At 40.0% G+C, this 25797-nt stretch overlaps 1 protein-coding gene across 2 annotated transcripts in view; it reads left to right on the plus strand.

Annotated features, from left to right (window-relative positions):
- KIAA1328 (KIAA1328 ortholog) overlaps window positions 1-25797 on the plus strand; it is a 188001-nt gene that overhangs the window by 123484 nt on the left and 38720 nt on the right. For both annotated transcript variants that reach the window (XM_040579275.1, XM_040579276.1), the window contains 2 exons: window positions 4447-5132; window positions 7977-8072. In XM_040579275.1, coding sequence (XP_040435209.1) covers window positions 4447-5132; window positions 7977-8072 — 782 coding nt within the window. The remainder of the gene's footprint in view (window positions 1-4446; window positions 5133-7976; window positions 8073-25797) is intronic.

The raw sequence follows: 25797 nt of genomic DNA on the forward strand, positions 1-25797 counted from the left end.
TTGAGACCACTTGTTTTATTCAGTGGAGTATGGCAATCATGGCTATACATAATTTCTACAGAAAATGGTGCTTTATTTCTTGCTTGAAAAATGGTCGGCTTACCTTCTGAGTTATCTGCTGTATTTATCTTAGGTACTGACAGAGGCAGTTGCTGAACTATTATGTGGGCACTTTGTAATGACTGATACTAGGTTACTTATAGTAGCGATTTTACTAAAGGTTTCTATGATTTAAAGAAAAAAAAAAGATAGACTTCAGTAGATCCTACTAATTTACTTCAGATTCTTTACCTTTTTACATTCTCCTTGGTAAATTCTTACAGACTCCTGGAAAGAATAGCTCCTTAATCACTAAAAATGCACTTCAAATAGTCCTATTATTTGAAATAATTGTTCTTATAATGGCATTTCTGTTGCCCTGGTATCCTACCTGAGCATATTTACAATGTATTCTCATTCTACTGACAAGGCCAAGTGCTTATGCTGTCAATAGACCCACAGACCCAAAGCCAAGCTTTATTCAGATGAGACCCATACATCGACAATACTTCGTGGTGACTGAGTTACAGGTTTAGGATATATATACCTTAGTGAGTGTGTCAGCTAGGTCACTAATATGTGTCCTTGGTGCACTGTAAGGTGTCTCTGTGTATGGTACCCTCTCGTTTGTCCATGTAGAAATGGACATCTTTATGTCTTATCTTTAAATCTCTGTATTCTCCTCTGGTTGCTACTTCTATTCATTCTTCTTGGCTTCCCCCAGGTTTCCTGCTCAGATCAGCACAAAGAACTAGTGCTGAACCTGCATGTTCCTCCCTCTGTTTCTACCCCATCAAAAGAAATGCCAGCGTTGAAAGTCCAGGTTAGAGAAATTTTCTCAAGGTACATTTAAGAAGAATTTTAGCTCATTGTCTCTTTTTCTGTATTCAAATATATTTCAGCTACAAACTACAAACCCAGGTGCTATGGGTTAAACTCTTAATGCTGTTAACATCTGTAGGAATTTTACTGTTCACCGTAACAGTGCTGTGTCTTGCTAGGACCCTAGCTTTTGTCCTTAGAGTGAAAGACTTCTCGAGGTACTTATTTCAAACTGTTTCTTAAACATGTTTTGTACATGCAGAACCACCAGTGAAATCTGTCAGGACCTTGTCTGTGTTGAGTTTCTAAGATCTGATCAGTTACTAGTTCATCCCTTGCAGTACAAAGCTCTGTGTGCTGGAGTCAGTCTGTAAATGTGTCTCCTCTGCTAGCGCTGTGAGTTAACACTGCAGAGCACACAAGTTGCGTTTAAGAAGAATTTGCAGAGATGATAATGCTGCATGCATAAAACTGGTGCACTGTTTGTTTGTAGGAAGTTTTAAGGACTGGATGTTTGTTTAAGCTCCTCTCTGAATCCCTGCGCAAAAATTACTGGGATTGCAGTAAAGATTTTGTGGGGCTTCCCACATGTCTTCCTCTTTAAACCCTTCTAAAGATTATTTGAATTATTCTTTTGTTATCTTCTTGTTTTCGTGTGAGTGTTTCACATCTGAACTCCATATGTTGCAAGGAGCAATCTGAGTTTGTTTAAGCCTCAGTTAAAGGAAGTTGTATCTTTAAATACCGTGCAGCAAGCTTGGAAGAGCTCCATAGAGGGGAAAGCACAGCTGTTCCACCATGGTCCGTCATGGTTTCCATGTGTCCCGTAGGCAATATCTTTCTTAAAACTCATCTTGTAAAATTACCCAATTCTTTATGCTAATGTGTCTTTAGACTCATGGTATTGGGTGATCTTTGGAATTTTGTTTTGTTTGTTTTTCCCCTTCACCTGGTCTGCATCTTACAGTTCTGTCATGACATGGTCTGTTCTCATCTGATTCCTCCTAAGTGTAAATGTCAGTATATTCTCCCTGCAGCCTCTACCATCCTGCTATAGTTTTCAGTTAAAGCATTAACAGAAAAACACAACTAGTTAAAGTGTCGTTGACTACCTTCTGACTCCCAATAGTTAATTTTTCTTTAGGGTTAAACCCTGCAAAGTACTGAGTAGCTGTGAAAGGCATGCTGGAACTCAGTCTTCTGCCTAACTGACCTCCTTCTAAAGGAATAAAAAAACCCCACTCGCATTTGATGACATTAATGAGAATTTTCCCCCTTGCAAACATATTGTAACTGTAAAATAACATTAAAGTTTCTCTGCCTTGTTATGAAGTCTTTAAATGTCAGTGCCGTTTCTGAGACCATCAGGGCAGATTTGATGGCAGCCAAGGTCAACAAATGCTAACTGGTACCTCTCTTTTAGGGCCTTCAGAGACTCTTAATAGAGTCTCAGCCATGAAGTTAATTTGTGATGTGGACCATTATTCTTAAACCTGCTCCTGATGATTATTTTGTACCATCTTCATTCATTTGCATGGATTTCTTAACATTCTGTTGTGTCTTCAGTCAATAACTCCTGAAATAAATGAATTCTTACTGACTTCATCTTTTGAGTCTTCTTTTTCTGTTCCTTTTTACCTCTGTTCATGGGCTGCAGAAGTGTAGGTGTATGCTTGTAGAACACCCTAAGCTGCCAGCTCTGACAGGATCCTCTAAGAATACCTTCAGATCTGCTGTCCTAGGGACTGGGGGACTAGCCACTTGGAAAGCCTCTCTCTGTTGGTGCCCTAAACACAGTATTGGCAGAAACAGGTGAGGTGGAAAATGAGAGACAACATGTAATCACAGGATTCTCTTACTTTCCCTTTTCTGTAATATTTCTTCCTGTTGCTGGTCATCCCTTTATGTACTGTCTAATTTAGATTAAAAGGGATCTGTAGCCTTTATTTGTTTAGAAAATATTGCTGACAAGGATGGCATGCTACAAATAATAAGTAACAAAACTCTGTCTTTTTGGCAGCATGTTGCATTTCTGCTCAGTTGCCCTGCCAGCCCCTCTGACTTTAAAATATTTTAATGTCCTGCACTTTTCACCTAGTCCAAGCACCAGACTTTCCTCAGACATTTAGCACTGACATTAATGCAAATGTCTGTAACTCACTGGGCCCTTTGGGGCAAAATATGACATCCTTGGCTTTCAATCACATGGCAGAGAGCATGTATTTGTATACACAAAACTAGAAATAATAAAATATCAGTATTCAGGTGCTAATCCACGTTAATTTACATTCTGTGGAGTCTACAAGAATCTTGTAATTGGTTGTCTTGAAGGGCAGCAGAGTATATTTGGTATTTTGTTTATTTATAAAAAAGAATTTAAATTATACATATAAACACTGCATAGATTTGGATTATATCTCTCTTCTAATCATAGCTGGACGCTTACTTGCATTCCTAAATTCTAGTGTTTTGGGGCTTGCTGACTGCCTTCCACTCTGCGTGGACAATACCTATCTAATGTAAGCGTTGCCAAAGCACAAATAATACTTTTCTTTCCATCAGTGGTTACCAAATTTCCCTGCTAAACCATTTTCAGTGCAGTGGTATCATTATCTTTAACAAACCTGGCTTCTGTAATTAAAAAAAATTAAATCTTTGTGAAAGTCCCAAAGGCTGGAGGAATTTAAATTCAGTACGTTATTGAAATTAATGCAGAGGTCTGGCAAAAGAAATGTGAGTACCTGATTCACTGCTGTTCTGATGTGCATAAAATCTCAAATGCTTGACTGCCTAGGTGAACCACAGTGCAAAGATACTCCAGGATGTAAGTAGGATTTTGGTGTCTGTTACATAATATCCATGAGTATAACAAAACCACTACAATTTGCTTGTGCTGGGTTGACAAATGTGAATTACAGTTGCTTTCTTTCTTTGGAGTTTTATCAGAGTATAATCACTTGCCCAGCTTAATTGAAAAATCACTTACGTTTATAGCTGAATTTAAACATGTTTTGTATTTAAATGACAGCTTTTGATGTACAACCATTTTTTACAGAATGTAGTTGGTTTTTATCTGTGTTTCTGTAAAGATATTTCAAAAACTCTCATCAAATTTCCAGCAGTAAGTAATATCCCATTCAGTGCAAGGTGAAATGTTTTACATCAAATCTCCTGCTGTGTAATGGCCAATCAAAGAGTATTTATAGTGGCTGAATGGATTTTTTGGCTTGGTATTCAAAATTAAACATTTTCAAACCTTAACATTTAATGTTTTTTGCCACTCTTCAAGTTGATTTTATATAACCCTAGATGCTCACAACTACTTGATACTCTGAAGCGACTCATTTTATGCTGAGGATCCTGCAGGCGGTAGTTTTACATTTATTACACTTGTGTAGATGGAATGAAATGTAGATTTGATAGCAGATTTGTGTCTGTCTTCTGATAAACATTTTCTTGGGTTTTGCTGTATGTCCATCAGCATGATGCAGCAAGTCTGTTTCTGAGAGAACACATTTACAAAGTGAAATTAATGAGCAAAGATAAATTTTGGTAATTCACAGGAAATTGTTTCTCTTATCGCAGGTTTCCAGTAAGAAGAGCTCATGCCAGCGACCACCACGGGAGCTAGATGGTTCCTACTTGGGTGTTGGGCGACCTGAAACTTTTTATAAGAACAGCAGAGCACCAAATGCTGGAAGCCCAGCTTATGTTGCAGTGTCTGAGCCTTGCAGGAATAATCATGATTATGTGACTGAAATACATTACAACCATCAGGAACATCTGAAGGAATACCCAATAGAAAATGGCCTGCACAGAAAGTGTAACAATATGATTTCCCCAGCAAAGCAGAGGAGCCCTCGCCATGTAAAACCAGCTCAGGAGATGGACCAGAAAGCAAATGAATTTCAGAGTATGTACCCTCAGCAAGTGAGTCACGGTTGTGCCTGCAGGCATGTAGGGAGCTCAGGGAACGCGCTAGAGAACCACCATGTCAGCCAGGTACTTAGAAGACACACTGGGCCAGTTCAGAAAACCTTCGAAAAACCTTGGAGCTATCAAGTTTCTGGGCTGAATGACAGCATGGACTCAGGGCGTAATGAAACAGAGCAGGCTAAAAGGTTGTATGAAGAAAGAAGGCAGAAGCTGGTTCTTCAGAAAATGGAGCTGGAAATAGAAAAGGAACGACTCCAACATTTATTGGCTAAGCAAGAAGCAAAACTCCTCCTAAAACAGCAGCAACTACACCAATCCCATATGGATTATAACAGGTGATTTTGAGATTTCTAATTTTAAAAAAACATTCTAAAGTTTTTAATGAACACATGGCCAGTAGTTAACTAAATTGGGAGAATGGAACTGATAAAATTAGATAGGCAAGACCAGTGGCACAAGTTCTGACAGTGATTCAGAGGAGAGGAGACTTTTTAGTATGTTATGTACTGTTTGGAAACAGCACGACAGCTGTGGAAAGCAGCAGAGGAAACCAGTGTGTGGTAGAAAGAAAGGCACAAGTAGAGCTAAAAGACTAGGTAGGAAAAGAGGAGCAGCAGAAGAAAACGAGAGATTGGTCTTAGTGCAAATGCTTGAAGGTATGCAGGCATCTGGCAAGAGAGCCGTGTGAGTGTGGGAGACGTAGATGTGGCATTCCTCCTTCTTTCCTGGAAAGGTCAGCTTTGAAGTATCACACCTTCTTAGGTAAGGACTGGAAGAAGTGTGTTGTGCAGAAAAGATGAAGGTAATTATATATATAGATATATACTGATATATATATACAAGGATTCCCTGCCCCCCCAACCCCACCCCCACCCCCCATGTGGAAAAGAAAGGGAGCTCTGCTTAGCAAGGACATTTTCTTTCCAGTGATGTTTGTGGAAGGGAGAATGCCAAGACTGAGGCATGCTACATGGTTAAAACTAGAAGAAGGGAAAGGCAATAACCACAGAAATATGGGATGTTGCTTGAAAGACCCATGAGCTTGTTGCAGGAAGCGAGGTAACACCTTCCTGATGATGTAAATGGGGACTCTGGAAAAATGTGAGAAACTGGCTGGTTGATCTTGTGTTACTAGAGTGGAGAGGAACAGTGAATGGGAGCAGGTCAAAGCAAACTAAAGTAGCGAGTAAGTAACTCAGTTGAGTTGGCACTTCGGCATTAGGAAGGGACAGCGATAGGGAACAATCCAGCAGTCTTTTAGAAGCAGCAGTTAGGAGGGGTTCACAAAAATGCTTGTTTTGATGCTGTTTTATATGGCAACTGCTGACACCATCCCATAGGAGTCGGCATCACGTGACCCATTTCCTACGTCCATGTATTATAACCACCATGGAGGAATGTATCACTTTAACTTAGTCACAGCCCCCGGTTACTTTTCAAATTCTTTAAAAGAGACTACTGTGGTCTTTTGTTTGTTGTTTTGGATTGTATCTTGCATTGAAACTGATGGGTTTGTATGGCTTTAAAAATACCTGTCTTAAAGGCAATCACAGTTGTGTGTGTTGAAAATGACTGAGGTCGCAAACAAAGGATTATGACTTCAGGTGAGAATTAAGTAGGAGCAGATGGATTCTTAATCATCAAATACCTTAATTCTATGCATTCATCCCTCTAATGAAAAACAAGTAGCATATGAAGGACGTACAGCCTGTGTTTTTTCGTATTTTTTATTCTAATGAATATTTTTCAGCATTTGAGACATCATAAGCCCAGAAAAGCATAGACCTTAAATATATCTGTAATGACGTTCTTCTTAATACTATTATACCTAATGTAGCCATATTTTTTTCTGAAAAAAACTTCCATGGATTACAGAGCTTTAGTTACCTAAAAGAATTCTGTGAAAGAAAATCACATATGGTCAACCTGAGGACTCGGTATTTTTTCAGAGGTGTGGGTGAAAGCACATTTGCCATAACCTCTCTAAGAAAAGCAACTAGAATATAATGTGCTTGCTCTTAAAAAAAAAATAAATCAGTCTTTTAGAATTAAGTGCTTGATATTTACAGGTAAATCTCTTAGGCATCACAGTTCTGTTTCAGTTCTAGGGAAGTAATTCATTTTTGCACTTGATAACAGTGTAATTTTATATACTACAAACAATAAAAATTTGTTTAGCTAAGCTCAAATACCCTTTGCTTCATTGTCAGGAGGCTCTAACCTAGTTCATCTCTTAACATCATGACAGTTTAAAAAAACAATACAACAAAAATCCATTTCCAGATAGTGTTTATTTTTGTCTGCCCTTCTGCATGGGTGGATTGCTGTCTAAGGTCCATTCTGAGCTGCTGGAAGTATTGTCATTGAATGACAAGTAAAAGGTCTGTCCATTTGTAATTACTGGCTGTTAACTCTTCTGCTCTTTTAGTGGAAGTACGAACTGATCCCTTTTTTTTTGGCCACGCTGCATCATAACTGCATTTTAATTTCCCACATTTCCCTATTTAGCCTCAAGAGAGAATACTACTTTCAGTCTGCAGTTTCTCTATATATGAAATAGTTGCTTGGCTGTCAAAAACGGTGTGTGTGCAAGGAAGGGAGCAAGTTCAGTGACTCCTGATGCCAGCCACAGCAGAGTGGGCAAATATGGGTAAATCCTGGAAACAGGAATTTTATTCAGATACAAAGGCACGAGCACCTCTGTTGTTGACTTTTCTATCTACACTGGAAAGAAAAAAAAAAAAAGAGGTGAAGTAATCTGTTAAAAATGGAGCATCATCTCTGGGCCCGTATTTTTGGGAGACACGACAATCTCTGATTAATTCTATGTTGTATGTAGTTTAAATGCAATGCCTTTGAGCTCCAGTGCTGCTGGAGTTGTGATCTGAGCCCAACAGAAATGGTTGTTATTGAATGCTGTGACCGTTTTCTTAAGGGAGCTGGTCCTTGGAAATAAGTAAATGAAATTTTTCTAATCTCTTTCCAACGGTAACCCTTAGAAGCAAAGGCACTGGACATAAGTCAGCCTTCCAATGAAAAAGTTTACCTGAGAGTGTGAAAACAATTGCAAAAGCTTCTGTGTTTAATGTGTATTTAATTTGTAGACACATAACACATCAGGTGAGTTCCTGGTGTGATGATTTGACCAGCTCCAAACCCAGCTAATTCTGCCCTTTCAGGTTTAGAGGCCACGTTCCTGGTTCAGAAGATGTGCCCATTGATGAAGCACTTGAAAAACTTGCTTTGATGATGAACGGCAACAGCATGGAGCTAAGGTAATTTCTCTCTTCACTTCTAAGTACTTCACAGTGTCAGTATGTCTTCATGACAGTGTGTTATTGGCTGCCAAGTATATTTGTTCATGTGTTTGTTTCAGATTAAGAGCTTTTTTTCTGCAGGAAAGGTAGAAGACATTGGCTGTGTTGTTTTATGAGTGAACTGAATAGTTATGCTGACCTGTTATTACTCAAGGTTTAGGGGTCGACTTCCTGTAGAGGTGTCGGGTTTTGTGTCTCATCTCATAGGGGCGCTATGCTAGCCCAGTGCAAAATGGAGTTTTCATAAAATTTTAGCTTTTGTTCTTTGTTCCAAGTACTGCTTATTATTTTTTAATTAACATCAGAACACCTCTTTAGTCTTGATGTGGATGTGTGGTAAAAAATACACTATCTTTTAACTCCAACATAGAAATGGTCTTTTACAATTGGTGACAGTTACTTGTTTCTCAAACAATACTGATTGTTTAAAAAAATTAAACAATTCCACCTCTGCTTCAGTGCAATTAGAGCAAACTACCAGTGAAATAACTGGAAGTAGAGTTATGCCAGTATTTAGATCTTTATCTTAATTTTGTGTGCTATTTAAAACTTGAATCAATACATTATTGTGTTTTCTTTGTGTCCTACCCTATCACTTCTCCTGTTAACACTGGAAGAAGTTTCAGGCTTATTAGAAAGGCACAAATAAAAACTGGATTTGACAGGGGTTTTCTCCTTTCTCAAAAAGTAACAGCTTCTTGTGCTATGCTTTAACTACAGATGTTCTTTTGACCAAAGAATTCCCTGTTTGGTGGACAAGATAAGCAGCAGTCTCTTGAATGGCACCTCTAGTGACAAGAGAAGGAAGACCTTAAAATAACTCTCCGCTATGAGATTACTGAAAGAACTGTTTATTTATTTATAAACTAAGGGTTCAATACTTTATTTTTTCTTCTTTTTTTTTTTTTAACATTGTGATACTGATTTTATTTTATTTTTTTGAGATCTCCCTTCGCTGAAAAGGGATGAGACTTCTTTCTCCAGAACAACAGGCAGTGTTAGTTTCCCTGGAATACTTCACTGCTTAACCAGGTGTTTGGCTGGTGTGAGTTACTGGGATATCCTTGTTGTTCTGGTGCTTTTTTGTTTAGTTTTCACACAGACTGAAGTGATCAAAGTGTGATTACTGTAACAAAAGAGATTCAAGAGTCATGATATGTTTAAGCTGCAGTAGCATTAAGCCCCTTGGAGGAAAAATGTACCCTAGAACTTCTGTAGGGCTTCTTGGCAGCAGTTTACCAAAAACCTGCATAAATCTACATAGCCTAGTAGGGAAAATGAGGAAAACCTGTGCCGTTAACAAGATGAGAGTTCCAGATTTCAAAAGGTTCCCCCCTCACCCCCCTCTTCCCCTGGTTTAATTTACTGTAATTTTTCAAAGTGTTCATGCAGTCTCAAGTTGCCATGCCAGCTGGTTCCAAAGTTTGGCAGCAAAACACTTGGAAGTTTGTCTTCCTATATGCCATCTTCAGTTTTGCAAAGGTTACCAGATGAATGGTCCCTAAATAATTTACTCTAATGTAAGGCTGAAAGAGGCTACAGAAGACAAGTCCATTTGTCTCTTTTATGCATTTGAATATGTAAGTGATGTTTTCTTCAGTATCGAGAGCATGCAAGTATGTGGCTAGAGCTTCAAAAGGCGGAAGAGCTGGTAGGAATACAGGAATATATACTTTTTAACAAGTCTTTCTCTCTCTCTTCTATTAATTTGTTTTTTAATTGACCTGCCAAATGATTCTTGTTACAGCAAATGCTGTCAGAACCCTAATGCAAAACCAGCCCTCTCTTCCAGTTTGTGCCTAAAAGCTTCTTCAGCAAACCTCACACCATGCAACTTGGTATCAGTCTTCAAATAAGCAAAACTTAGCTTAAAAATATCCTGGTGTTTTAAAGGAAATGGTGAAAGTCCTTTCAAATACTAAACTTGCTGAAGTGAGATATTGGAGTTTAGAAGTAAAATAAATAATATAATCAGGAACTGAAAAACATAGGTTTTTTTATAATTAACAGCTCATTTTGAGTTAATTATCTGCAATTACGAAAATCTAATTGCAATTTATTCTCTACTATCTGTGGGAAGAATTGTAGGCAAGGGAATGTGCATCACTGCCAGGCATAAATGCTATAGGATGGGTCCAAATAATAGAGGAGCCCTTAATGAAAAACAAAAAGCAAAAGCACATGCAGCTGTGCCAGGCTATTGAAAGGTAATTGTAGTCAGAAATGAGGTATGTACTTTAAAAGGCATCTTGTCATCTCCTGTAGGGATTAATTTTTACCTCCTTGAAAAGGGAAGAAAAGATTCCACAAACAAATACAGTACAGAGTTTGATTTCTGACACAGATTTTGATCGTTGTCTGTCTGTCAAAAGGAGAACTTTTGTCTCAGGAACTACTACAAACACAACCAAATTTTCTAATGGATGCTCGTTTTGTTTTCTCTTCCAAATGTGCCATTATGTTTTTTTCATTCTCAAAGTCAAAAAGTGTTGTGTATCTCAGCCTCTTTTGGTGGTCCATGTTGAATTTGTCACTTCCCTGTTGGGTATTGTATTGAGGAGATGCTGGAAAGAAATACGTCTGTTCCTTTAGCTGCATGCATCTGGGCCGGCGAGTGGAACCTGACGAGTCTTCAGATGCAAGATCTCCAGTTCTCTGAGGTGCAGCAGTCAGAGCAGGTTTTATTGAGGATGGTTTTCAGTGGCTTGGAGTGCTCCTAAGTGAGCCCACAGCCAATTTTCAGCTATGGAGACAGTAACTTACACAATTAATGGCAAGTTGTCTGGTTGTCTGTATAATTTCTATTCAAGTCTACCCCAGTGTGCAAGATGCTTTAAAATATTCAAAATAAAAACATAACCTGATGCATTTGTTTAGCATAAAACAGCCTTTTACAAAGCACTTTCCATCTCCCAGACGCAGATGCTTGGTACATGCTCAAGTACCCACTCCATGCGTATTCAGTAGGATCAATACAGCCGGCACCTGCTTTTGTGTGTACTCCTGACGTCTGTATCTGAGAGAGGAATTTTAAAACAATCCACTCCTTTCTCCTTTATTTCATCTTAAGTGTGGATCTGCGTGTCATGGAAATAAGACTTATTTAATAGCACCAACTAGAGAAGATACGGTTTGCTACTTTGCAGGCGGCCCTCCCCAGAGCTCTGCTGTGTGCCTAAATCTTAACATATTAGGTACTCTGCTTTTCTGGTTCTCAGGTTTCCTGTGCTGCTCTGCCAGTACAGCTTTCTGCTGCCCTCTCTGTAACATGCATCTCTTCCTCAGCTTTCACACAGTACTGCCACTGCACCTCTACGTGGACCTGTGCAAAATGTTATAAATAGTTGTTGGATATGCTACTGCATGGGTTTGCAGTTATCTGCAGGCATTCATTCAATGTACGCTACCAGGTTAAAGGATTTCTTTCCTGGACTGTTAAGGATTTGCAGGTGGAATTTGCCACCTTTAGTTTTGCTGAAGGCTTTTTATGTTTGTGTGCTTCCTTCTAAGTCACCCATGTGTATTTTTTCCAGTTTGTATTTTTAGTTAGTTGAAAATACCAAATACAGAATTCAGAAGTACTTTCCCAGTATTTCAATGCTTATTGCTATGGTGATAGTTCCAGGAGGGAATGCTGTCAGGGGTCTTTTAAAAGATTTTTATGTTTATGGTGTAACTATTTTTATTATCTTGTGAGAGAAGGTGACAATTATCTCTTGCTCCTTGTTTAATGCTTTGTTATGAACTCGATTTTTGTTGGCGGCTTGTTAGACATGCAGGCGTCTTTCTATGGTGATGTGCAGGCATAGTTCTGTGTTTTTGTCCAGTCAGTCAATGCAATTAAACAGACATGCAGAGGAACACAGGCTCGCAGCTCCCCCTGCTGTCCCAGGCATATCCAGGTTTGTTCACACAATCGCCCCTGCCCCGCTCAACTAATTTAAAAATAAAATACAAATCACATGCTCTGCAACCTCTGACCTGACCTGCACTAGCCCCGTTACTCCCGTTTTTTAAGAGAACTGGTATTTAAAAATAGGTGGGAACGGTAGCATCCATTTTGTTTCCCATTTGGAGTTTTCTTGTCAGTTCTTCACGCTGGCCAGCATCACCCCTGTTACTCTTGTCCGGAGCCTCTGGGGGAGAAGCTGTTACCAACGCCACAACTGGCTGCTTGTCCCAAGACCTCCCAGGCTTCATTTTATCTTTGAGTTGTGTTTGGTCTCCTGAGATGTGTCTATATAGTACTTGGCCAACTTTTAGGAATGTATTGCATACACTTTGTTGTGATTTTTTTTTCCCCCATCTTTTTGCTGTTTTGGCAGGCTGGCACATTAAATTGGGCTGAAATCAACTGTGCTTGCAAATGGCCCATAAAATCTGTGTATCTGGAAGCTGCTTACTCACGTGTTAGTGCTCCTTTTAACACCAAATTACTTTCTTGTTCTAGATAATTTTACATTGAAGTTTGTATCATTTTTAGATAGAATATATGTGGAGTGAACACTGGATTGTCTGGTAAAAAAAAAAGTGCTTGCAGATCTGCGAATAGTGCAAATGCTGAGTTAGGTGTAGATACGAGTTTTTCTCTCATGGCATTGTCTGGCTATATACAGGCACAGCATCCCTGCAACAGGTGGCTGCTGGAGTCTGTTGAGACGTAACAGGAGAGTATAGTCGGAGTTAGATAAACATTTCTGCTCCATTAGTACCACGTGCAGACTCCAAGGTGGTAGGTTTTCTTGCGCAGGGTGAGGGCTTTTGTTCTTATGTGGTTACTAAAAGCATATTGCTGAATGGGTGTGTGTGGCAATTTTTTACGTGTATCTATGCATTCATTTTTTTTTTTTTCCAAATTTTTTTTGAGGTAGTCAGTGATCCTTATCAGACCGGGGAGCAAGGAGTTCATTTCTGCTGACCTGGTTGCTTCATTAATCTCATTTTCAGGTTTGCTTTCAACTGCAACAGGGTTTTGAAGCTGCCTGTCTAACAGTTACTGGAATTATGCTGATTCTGTTCCCATGATCACGTGTGCTGCACACAGCAGTATTACATCATTTCACTACAGTCCAAAGTAACCTTGACCAGGAAGCCTACTGGTAGACTTGAGGTATAAGTAAGATGTAAGTAGGAGATAACAGTAAGTAGTTTCTGCAGGCAGGAGGAGGCAACCTGTAGGTGAGGTCTTCAAAAAGGACAGGAACTCTGATGTTAGAAACACTGCTAAGTGTAGGATGGCAATCAGTGAAAACAGGCTTGCTGAAATTCAAGCGTTTTGGTATTTCCACAAAACTTGCATTTCCTGCCAGTCTTCTGCATGGGTATAGTTCTGTAATATCACATACCAGAACTGAAAATGCTTGGAGATCTTTTTTTTGTTTGGGTTGAAATATTTAAAATTCATATATCTTCTGAAGGAGTTTGTTCCTTGCCAACACTTGCAGACAGTGAGAGACATTTTTGCAAGTCATTTGCAGATGCCTCCTTTATGGGAAAATGTAGACACTGTTAGTTTACTGACTGAATTTTGAAAACCTGAATTCTATTTTTACAAATTGGAGTGGATTACTTTTTCAGACATATCATTTTGTTACTTTTTATTTTTGTATGTAATCTTGGATGAAGAGAAAATGATGTTTAATCTAGATATTCATATGTCCCAGAAATTTCTGAGTTGGAAAAGTTATGAAAAACCTTATAAAACAAAATGTTCTGGAAGGTAGTTTTAAATTAGGAGATTTTAAACCCACCCGCACAACTTTCATGCCATTTAAAAGCTTATATCAGAACTGATGGGGCAGGACTAAGAACAAAAGCTATTGGTATTACAAAGTTAAGCAAGAAATCCTCTGTACCCTGCTGTTCTGGCCATGATCACAGCTGCACTAAGCTAAAACCCACTCCCCCACCCCTTTTGTGACCTTGGCTGCACTTCAGCAAATAGAGAATAGAAGCAAAAGGCAAACTCCAGTAAATATTAGATCTTGCCACTTGCAGATGTACAGGCAACATATAAAGATAACGGCACGTGTGCTATCGCTTGCTCTCCAGCTCTCACTTTCACTGAAGTGGACTCTGTGTATTTGCCACTGACATAAAACTTTCCAGACTGTACTCATGCATTGAGCTGAACTCTGTGGCTTTGCATGGGTGCTGAGGCTTTGCAGAACTGCCCGTTACATCTGTAACAGTGCTAATTTTTGAGAGCCATGCAGAGAAAATTTTACATTCAGCCCAGCTGATTTGTTCTTCACACTGCTCCTGTGGTGAAGAGGATTGATTTTTGTGTTTCTTTTGATATTTGGCTTCCTTTCCTCTGGTACTCAGTGCTTCAGGCCTTAATCCTTTAACCTTGAATCTGAGCATCAAGGCTTCAGGAGGGATCAGGCCTTTTGATAGAGAGAGAACATCTTTTGTTGTACCAAATGGTTGGGAGTGGTATAAGGCAAGACATCTCTCCAGACAGTACGTATTTCTCTGTTGTCTTAAAAGACTATAAAAAGAGGGTGGGTTTAGTGGGGATTATAAATAATCTGGAGGAAGGTGGAGTTTTAGGAGCAATAGAAAAGGGTTAATGACTTTTTCTTTAACATTTCACCAATAACCAATCTATCATGACAGATGTGTACTGGGTCGCCAAATGCTATAGTCTGACTTTGGGTAATGGTTCAAAGCTCAGTATGTCATGGAAATGGCAGCGTGGTCCCTGATGGAGCGGGGCAAAAAAAGCTTTTCAGCTTCTCAAAGGGCAGTATTTGTGGAAGCAGATGCTTGCTTGCCCTATCCAGCATAAAGAACAGTTCTGCGGGCAGCCGGGAGAGTTCGTACTGCTGGATTTTTATAGGATCATTAATTATATGTTATAAGGCAGCTAAGCATGGCATTCCTAACTCGATGAATTCCATTATGAATGGCCTTTTCATATTCTTCATCTCATTATATTAAATGCATGTGACCTGAAGTTTAGCTAAAGTTATTGTTCAGGTTAACTTTCATTTTGTGGTTGCCCTAGTTTTAGAAACAGTATGATCTTTAGATTTTATGGAGAGACAGTTTTTTTAATGCATGTTTTTGCAGCACTATTTTAGATTATTTCTTTGGGAACTAAGTAGGAACCTCTGTGAGGTGGCAGGGAAGGGATTTAGTCGCTCCTTGATTTGCCTGGAGATTTCTGTACCCATGTTCCTGGATGACAACATCCAGCTATACAGATTCGGCTGTCGTCTCTCTGCCAATAATTCTTAAACTCTCTGCTCTGTTTCGTCTACTTTTGCGTATATGACTGCCTCCCTGACACATAATCCTGCTTGTTTTGCCTCGATATCAATCCTAATCTGGCCAAACCAGAATTTACTTTTTCTCCTGAATCTGCCTTCACTTCTGATTTTGATAATGCCACATCCTCCCTGTCGCTCAGGCTTGTAACCTTGGGGTCACTCTCCTCCATGTGCATCTGGGCTGCTGACAGCTACTGCAGCTTCCTTTTCCTTTGCAGCAAAAAAACATGCTTTCAGTGTGGCAACAGTTAAAACATCACCTCTTGCTCTAGTCTTTCATCTTGCACCTTTACTACCATAAAGTCATCTTGTGTTGCTCATTATTCATTCCTCTCCTTTAAAATAAGTTTTCCAAATGTGTATATTGGCTACTTACTCAGATCTTGTCACCGTTGCTTCTCTGAAACCCTCCTTTGAAAGTGGGATGTCTACAGGATCAGTCTGTGGGGCTGTGCGGAAACTCACAAAGCTGCTTATTTTCTCTGCCACCTTCTTTTCTTTACTCTTCCAGTTACTTGAGACTTAGTGCTTTGTTGTGTGTTGCATGAACTTTCGGCCATGTGCTTCTATCGCATTCCCTAATTTTTTGTGGCTTTTGGAACCACTCAGTCATGTCATGCTGACTTCTGCCTGTGTCTGTTCTATGTCTTTCTTGTTTCAGATCCTACCTCTTTGAGCACTTTTTTTTCCCCAGAGCTTTTTCAAAGTTTTTTTTCAGAGTTTAATTGATGGGTTTTTTTCCTCCCCACCCTCAATTCTAATTTGGTGAGTTTCAAACTAATGCATCTCTTTCCACTGACCACAAGGATGGTCTCTGCCTGGTAAGTCCACCTGGAATCTAAATCATACTCAAAAGATTTCATTGGTGACCTAGGGACAGAAGTCTTACAACTCAACTGCAGTGACAAATTAACTGTTCTGTGTAGAAGAGTTTACTTATGTTTTCTAGCACGTACAAGATGAAACTTAAAAATATGCAAGTATCTTCAGACTTTGGCCAATAGCACCACGCTTTACTTCTTTGTGTAACTACGTGCCCTTCTGTCTGATCCATGTGTGATCAATCTTTTTTTTCCTTTTTAATTTTGTGCTCCTTTAATCTCTATCTACATCTTGCATCCTTTTTGAGAAAATCATGTCTCTCAGAGATGGGCTAAATTTATATACCGGCGGTAGACTCAGTAGGGCTGAGGCGGTTCGGCAACACAAATAATGCAAGCCTCTAAACCCACATCACATTCTCAGAGTAGCAGTGGTGGCAACGGATCTGGGCAGACATTTCCAGTCTGGTTATAACAGACATGTGCAAAGGTAGACTTCCACGACCTAAGATCAATAGTGGCAGCTGTAGTACGGTAAGAATCACTTTTTTGCTGGACTACAAAAATCCATGGTATAGTTTTCATGTTCAGTTTTCTAGGGGAAGGGAACTAGCAGCCAAGAGCCCAGGCAGAGCACACAGCTTTACTGCACACAGCCTTATGCCAGGATCTCTTCTTTCCATTCCTTCCCTTGGTACTGGACATCAGAGCATGCCAGTACGTGTCTCGCTGATACGTACCTCCTAGAAGGCAGTGGTTCCTGCATGGCTTCATTTCCATTGTCTCTTTATTTTCTGAATATGAGAGTACAAAAACATGTTAGATCTGTTCTGTAAGCACCCTGGTTGAGTCAATGTGCAGTGGTACTGTGACATCCATATAAAATCCGTGCACCAGGGGTCATCAGTATGGTGTTCTTTGTGGGGCCCAGGCCATGGTTTTGAGAGGTGTGTGCCATCAGTTAGGTGCCTTAACTCTGTATTGCACTTGCAATAAAGACCTGATTTTTCAGTCACTAGTCATCAAACATGCTTTATGAAATATATAATTTAAAGTAGATTCAAGGCAACGGTAGTGGCCAAAAGTGGTATTTCAAATCTTTCCCAAGTACTACTGTCCTGGTTTCAGCTGGGATGAAGTTAACTTTCTTCTTAGTAGCTGGTGCAGTGCTGTGTTTTGGCTCTGATGTGAGAACAGTGTTGATAAACACTGATGTTTGTGGTTGTTGCTGGGTAATGTTTATACAGGGCTGGAGGGGCACAAGAGACTGGGAGGGGACACAGCCAGGACAGCTGACCTGAACCAGCCAAAGGGATATTCCATACTATATGATGTCATGCAGAGTATATAAACTGGGAGAAGAAGAAGGAAGAGGGGGGACATCTGGCCTTATGTCATTTGTTTTCTCAAGTAACCATTACGTGTGATGGAGCCTGGCTGTCCTGGAGATGGCTGAACACCTGCCTGCAATGGGAAGTGGTGAATGAATTCCTTGTGTTGCTCTGTTTGCGTGCAAAGCTTTTGCTTTACCTATTAAGCTATCTTTATCTCAACCCACAAGTTTTTTCACTTTTACTCTTTCAATCCTCTCCTCCATCCCACTGAGTGGGAAGTGACTGAGCAGCTGCCTGGGGCTTGGTTGCTGGCCAGGGCTAAACCATAGTAGCTACCTTGTCAAATCTACACCTGTTGGGTATGGTAATCCACTAATCTGAGTAAAGTCCAAAGTCTAACTTCTCTATTTACTTCTTTTTGGGTTATAAGATTTTTTTAAAAGCAGATCAATAAACAATCTCAGTGTTTTCATTTTACTAAGCAATATAATATAGATGAGTATTAGTGTAGTAGTAAATCATTAATATAATCCTTAATCATAGTGACCATGTCCTACAGATGTGATTTAATGGAAAAAAGGCTGATGAAGTGTAAAGATGCATCAGGAGGGGTGTTTCCAACAGAAATGGGATAGTATATGACACCATTTTAAAAGATCAGAGTATGAAAGCATTTAGGATGCCATGTACATTTATAGTTGCAGTTGTGGCTATATTCTAACATGTCATTGGTTTTGATCACTATAAAACAAGAATAAAAAACCACATCATGTTTATATTTGGCTGAGGAGCCAGTGTGATGCAAGGAAACACACTGGCATCATGTTAGAGCTATGCTTTGTACCTGAACTGAGCCTGTGCCAGCACACTGAGCCTTTGATTGCTTTTTGGAATAAGAAAAGGATTAGTGTCTCCAGACTCACTGTTCCCAGGAATTGTAAGACTTCAACACTAACTGACCTGTATAACTGTAAAAACCAACAGTAATCTAGATTCAACCATCATGTGGTAGAGACAAAAATTTTTAGAATAAGAGGACAGAACTTTCATGGAAAAAGATGGGTCCTGTAAGGGTGCTTCCGTGTTGGTTTCAGTGGTAATGCTTCCTAATCACTAGAGAAATCAGTTTCAAGACAGCAGCCTTCAGAAGACCAGGAAAGAGAAAACCTCTAATTCTGTTTATATGGAATTTGATGGATTTATGAAAGGCTTTCCCTGCAGTGTGTTCCCTGATATCAGGGGAGCTGTCAGTGACTTGAAAGGTCATCTCAGGATCCTTAGGTGTGTATGTGTTTGCCCAGGTTAGTGGTTATTAATTTTCATTGCTGTCAGCGTGAGAAGTTTGTAACTATATGTTTCTTTATTTCCTCACTTATAAACCCAGGATGATAATTCATTATGCCTGTATACTGAGTATTGAAAGTCAGCACCTATCACATGCAACTTTGGCAATGAACGGAAGCAGCTCTAGATGTTATGTCTTTTATAACTCTTCTGTTCTCATATAGGCACTACAGGATCCTCCAAAACTCCGATTTTCTGTGCACGCGTACTGTTCATAATACTTGCACACAAGAGTGCAATCTTAAATATCTGGTGCTCTTATTAGGCATCTTTTCAAAAGATCTTGTTAGTAGGACACATTGGAAACCCCCTGAGTACCTACTTTCCAACTCTTGTTGTGTCACTTACGCTTAGCAAACAATTGCTCCCAGATGTGATCTATGGTCAGAAAAAGGGCTTTTGCAATTGCTTTTCATTTACTGAAGGCTCCTGTTGCCAACACCTATCAGTCTGTCTGGAAACTCCTACGGAGGAGAGACTGCTTATGTACTGGTAGTGAAGGAAAACCTAAGGACTTTTGCACCAAGCACGTGTTCACCTGCACACACAGACTGATCTCTGCAGCAACAGCTCAGCCACAGCCTGTTTTGCAGTGCAGCCCATCTACTGTAAAGTCTTTTGTCCTAGGTGAGCCAAGTTGAGAAGGGATGATGCATTGTTGTTCTATGCCTTTATCACAACCAAATTGCAATCTAATTTGGGGGATGTTTGTTCAGGAGATAGCTTACATATGGCATTTTAACGGACACCTTGTGAATGGGACTGGCTTTCAGACAAACAATAGTAAAGCTGGATAAGGCACTAAGATAGGCATTCACTTTGCTGAGGAGCATGTGATTCTCCTTCTGAAGGAGAGTCTGACATGGCTTGATCTACTGGAGCAGTTTGGATTTAGTTCAAAAACTTTGTACTAAACAGGCTTTTGCATCATTCCTTATGGTACTTTCACGGTTGACAGCTAGGCAGGCTTTTCAGATATACAGATGCTGTTGTGAAGGATTGTTTTTATACCTGTGACTTGACATTTACATGACTTCCTTTTGTGAAGGCTGACAGCACTGCTTGCTGGAACGACAGCTGCTCTGCTCTGGCCTATAAGAAAGGCCAAACACACAATCACAGCATTTTGTCCTGCTAAAGCTTTGCCAGCCATTTCTCTATGACCATCTGAAAACCTTTATGCTGGAATTTTCTTTGGATTAAGAAAAAAAGAAAGAAAAGTAATCAGAGCTCATTTTGCTGTTTGTTAGGAAAACTAAGATATATGGGAAAGGTGCTGGTAGGGAGCTGAAATATAGCTAACTTAAAGCAGAATGAGGACAGGGCTTCAAAGGGAAGGCATGAATATATTTTTAGGTGAAATTTAGCTTAGTACTTGCTACAAATGGACCTCTAACCGTGTGTACTAAGTGAAGTCCTGACTTCATTGAAGATAAAGGCAGTATTCTGATTGATTCAATGAGGCCAGGGTTTCACCTGTGGCTGGTATGATCTAATAGGTCATTGCTAATTAAGAGCATATGTGGCTTCAATTCTTGTTTGTGGAATTAAGTAACTGAGCCCCAGTCACTGTGGGAATGGGGAAGGAAGTGGTCTCTGAAAGGGTGGTCTGGAGAAGCTGTGCTGTGGATTACTATACCCTGGTACAGCTTGAGGTATGGAAAAGTTTTTAGCATAGTGGCCAGTATAACTCCTACAAGATAAAAGTAAACCAAATGTAGTGAGCCCAAGAGAGACAGTTCATCAGGACAAAAAAAGATGCAAAAAAAACCCCAAACCAACAAAAAACTGAACAGAGAAACCTGATACAGCCACAGACATTACTGGATTTGAGGGCACCGAACCTGAAGAGGACTAAGAGATGAAAGCTCTTGCATCGCTCCCCAGCAATATATTGTGTGCACAATAACATGTAGATTGTAGGAAATCACTGTCTATTTTCTGTGATGAAAAAATCTTTCATTACAAGTAGATCTGGTAATATTTGTATTTCAGTTCCAGGGCTCTTGTTGGCTGCTGAGGTGTTCTCCTGCCTGTCTGTGCCCTCCTGCCTTTTTTCTAGAAAAACTTGTGAGCAAGGAAATGCACTTGGTCCCAAAGATCATGGACCTGTTCAGGTGGGTCCAGGGGAGGGCCACAAACACCGTCAGAGCCTTGCAACGCCTCTCCTACGAGGAAAGGCTCAGAGAGATGGGCTTCTTCAGCCTGCAGCAGGGAAGGCCCCGCGGAGGCCTTACTGCGGCCTTTCAGCACTTCCAGAGGGCTCACCAGAACAATGGCCACCGACTTGGTCAAAGGGCCTGCAGCCACACCACAGCGGGGACCGGCTTCAAACCAAACGAGGGGTGGCTCACGCTCCGTACAAGGAAGGCAGCGCGCTGCAACCAGCAGGGAGGCAAAACGCTGCAACACGTTGCCCACAGAGGTGGGACGTGCCCCGTCCCTGGAAACCTCCCAGGTCAGCCTGGACGGGGCTCTCAGAACCTCCTCTACTTGAGACGGCCCTGCCCCTTGCTGGCGGGTTGGGCCCGGCGACCTCCGAGGGTCCCTCCCAGCCCAACCCGACCCATTCGATGATTCTGTGATCTCAAAACTATAAATGAATATGCTCTCTGGAAAGGAAAGCAGCTGTTTCTTATTAACATGCGCTGGATCCCAGCGGTGTCATTAACATGCTGATGCATCTAACATAAGCCTCACAATGCCAGATTTCATAATTGGGCCATGAAATCTCACTCTAGGCTTGAATATGGCTTTCAAGGTCTGTATTAGAATAGGATATTTTTCTTGCTTTTTGAAGGAGGGGAAAAATGTTAAGCTTAGTTTTACAAATGTTAGCTTAAAATTATGCTGATTTTTTTTCAAGAACTTTGTGTTTCAATATGATAGGCTTTAGATTTTTAACAGCGTGTTTTTAAGGTTGCTGATCTGCTGACATGAGCAGGTTGCTTTTGTTCCAAGGAATGGAAGGGTGGTGGCATTCAGGGATAAGAGATTGCCCTGAAATTCGTGCTGTGGTTCTCCTCCTTGCCTGCAACACTCTTACCTCCCTTCCAGGTCTACGCAGCTATGCTGTAGAGTTGCACACCCTACGCAAAGCAGTAGTGAGTGCACCCATCTCCTTTGTCTTTTCCATGTGCTGCTGTGCTGGCTTGTACATCTTGACATGTTTCTCCCTAGCTCCACTGGAAAGAAGGGGCAGAACTTGTCCCCTCAGGAGAGGACTCCAGGTTGTGGATGGAATTGTGCTAAGAAGGGGCCGTAAGTTCGACCTCTTGTCAGGGTTTTCCTCATGATTAGCTCTGAGCACACGCACACGGTGTATGCACTAACTTCAGGTGTCTCCTTTTCTCAGTCAAGTATTTGGGAGTCAGTTCCAGTTCTCTTACACCTCTGCCTACCAGTTTGCTGTCCAGGGGCTCAGCTTCTTTAGTCTGTTAGTTTCTTATCTTTGCCTTCCAGATTAGGGTATTCACACACACTTGACACATTGTTGGAAAAAAAAAATCTTGGAAAGTCTGAGGCACTTGATAGTTGTGAAAGTCGGGGTTTACAAACAGCAACATGGTACACTTGAGGGGACTGAAAAATCTGTGGTTTTTCAGGAGACCACTATTGTTGCTTCCTAGGTCCACTCATTCCAACTCTACAGTCCTTCTTTTCTCCCCCTAAATATTTTTTATTTTCTCTGCAGACAACTGACTTCCCAGGCAGTCTCACTTTGGAACTGATGCTTTTCAAAAGTGTGGTTTGATAACTTGTTTTAAAGTGATATAAATTTAGACCCCTGCTGAAAGGAAGATCTCATGATACATTGACACCACCTTCTTTGTCCCAGCACATGTGATACTGCTGCTTTGTACCGAGCTGTCTCTGGAAGCTGATCTGGCTGAAAGCTCCCAGCCAAAGTGGCGGAGGGGAAGCAATTTTCAGCCTGTTTGTCAGACTGCATCTGAAATGGCAATAGAGGTTCCAGCTACAAAAACGTATTGCTTGGGTTGTCTACTTATCACCAGTTTTGCATCATTAAGTGTTATGCATTCTTGGCCTGATATAGTTGCAGCAGATTGCACACATGAACTGTTAATTATTTTATTTTTAAAACAGAAATTGTGGAACAGGAAAATAACATTCCAACATGTTTGCTTTCAGAGCTAACCTACCATGGCAATCTGTTAGTTTGATAATAGTTAAATTCCCAAGCCCTTGCCTCAACAGGGTGCAGTAGGGTACCATTAAGGCAGCCATCTGTTGAACATATATACTGGAGGCATGAATTGCCTCACATTTTTGGTTTCTGACTGGTTATAATGTAGTCAGGTTCTCTGGATGCCACTGATCTGCAGTGAAAAACGCATGGAAAGATCAGAGTTCGGTGAAAGGTGAGCATCCAAATTTGGGACCGATGACTGGGAACCCGTCAGGTGAGTGCTAGGTATGGAGCACAGAAGATATGAAACCTCATGGATGTACACATGTTGATAGTAAATGCTACTCTGTGGCAAACTGCTTAGTGATTCAGTAGATCTGTAAAACTCCATTTGCAGACCAAGGCTACCATTATGTTGGATTGATTCGTCAGGATGCGCAGCTAAAAGAAGTTGAATTATATCAGAGTTTTCTTGCTTTAATTTAAAAATGAATTTAGTTGCCTCTAAATGGACATTTGTTTTAGTATCTTGAAGAACTGACTTTCCTCTATTAAAGCAGAATAATGTATCTATATGGTGCCCTAACTTGAACAGTACATAAAGATTAGTAAATAAGACCCCATTAAAAATACTTATAATGTAAGTAACATGGGTCCCAATAGCCTTTCTAATGTCCATTAATGCTTATTCTGAGGATCAGAGCTCATTTTACTGAGCCATTTAGTCAAACCGTGTGATTATTTAGAAAGTTAATTCATGCATACTAAAATCTAGCTTAAGTAATGCAGAGGGTAGGAGGTAAAACTCTATGGAGACGATAGTCCTTTTTGTTATTTAATGATCAGCCATAATTAACTTGCAAATTTGAAATAATTAGAACAAATTAAAGGTATTTAACTTTGCCTCCCTAAAGAAAAATTCAAATTGCACCAAATGCAGCTTTAAATTATTCAAGTCTCAGAGGTCTGTGCTGGGTTTTTTTACAACGCCTTTTCTATGATGAGAATACCAATCTGCTTTTTGTCAGAAAGCATCCTATCAAGTAATTGTTCTTTGTGTCTAATAAATGACAGCTATTCTTCTTTGTAAAAGTATTTCAGTCTCTGAAGACTACATCAGCATTTCCATGGCATTTTAATTCAATAAAACAAAAGGTTAATGTTTTTCTACTTTTTAAGGAATGCAAATACTAGCAGTATTCAATGGGTCCTTTATGACATTTAAAATTTGCCATTCACACTCAGCAGGGATATCGCGATACGAGGCTCAGGCGAAATGGAAAAAACGTTCAAGGTGTGTTTTCCTTTGTTGGTGATGTACTTTGATATTGATAAGGAGGCAGCAGTGCTGAGAATCACTTCGTTTTGCGGTGATGCTACTCTACAACTCCTGCCTTAGTATGTAGGTTAGGTAAGTTATTAAGGTCTTTATTTAGACAGTCGTCTTTGTTGTGTAGTTTCAGGGAATAGCACAAGAAATTCATTGGATATTGTGGTGCCCTGCAGGAAGTCCTACTAACTACGCTGCATTTGAGTGATACGATGGATTGCTGGATTTGAAAATAGGGAAGGACCTGTTTTGTCACTTAATCTCTCTAGGCATATGTAACTGATCCCTTAAATTTTCCAGGTTGCAATAGTGACATAATTCATTTTACTAATTATTCCACAGATGAATGAATACCTATGTTCTGAAATGGATATCCCCCACCACCACCTCCCCTTATGTTTTATTTGTTTAATTTTCATACATTGTTAATTATTGAATTTTTGTATCTCTCTGCATAATTCCTTTCCCTCTTTGGTGTGCACACCTCTCAGATTAAGTGTTTGTCATTTTAACATTGGACTCCATCCTTACTTAAGCAAAAATTTAGTGTGAGCTTTCTTTTATTAAATACTAAAGAACCTGGCTCTAATTAATTGTTTAGTGAGCTCTAAATACAAATACACTTGCTATTCTTATTTCCCCATAAATTAGCTTCTTTAACTTCTTATTGGTGTCTCTTTCTGTTAGAATTACCTTTACCATAGCATTATTTAAACCAAAACTCGGTATTCTAGAGGTAACCAACCATGTAAAAGGTACTGCAGTGAACTAGTCAAGTAATCGCCTCTTCATCTGCAAGCCAAAGGTAACTGTCCTCACAGACGAAATGAAGGTTGTAATTAAATGTACTTTACAAACTCTGAAAGCATCCCAATAATGACAGCCTCGGTGTTTTTCAGTGCTGTTAATCATGCAAGTACAGGCAAATGGAATCTCAAGTCCTGTATCATCAGAGGAATCTGGTCAAGTGGTACACCTTCAAGCCTCTTTAAACAGTTATTAGGATCCAATCCCACCTCTTGCTGTACTCTGGGTTGCAGGAATTAGTAGGCTAATAATTTCATATAATTCAAATAAGATACTAATTTAGTCCACCATAAATTTTAATAGCACTTTGCAATATTATTAGTGACCACAAAGTCTGAAGGCCTGAAGTAAACGGATGTTATTCAAAGAAGTGCTATCCAGCACTTCAGCCAGTTATTACAGGTCATAAGCCATTATATAGTGTTCTGTATTAATAATACAAGAGTCATACTAATTGTCCAACAGGCACAGTGGGCCCTATTAAACAATGGCTTATGCAGCACATTGATGTAGAACTTTTAATTTAGCTATCATTTTCTGATGGGAATGTCAGGTAGCTGCTTTTTTCTCAAATTGCAGTAGCTTCCGTAGTGTAAGCTTTCAAATGAGCAATTCTTGTG

Source organism: Falco naumanni, chromosome Z, assembly GCF_017639655.2.
Source record: "Falco naumanni isolate bFalNau1 chromosome Z, bFalNau1.pat, whole genome shotgun sequence".
Lineage (NCBI taxonomy): Eukaryota > Metazoa > Chordata > Aves > Falconiformes > Falconidae > Falco > Falco naumanni.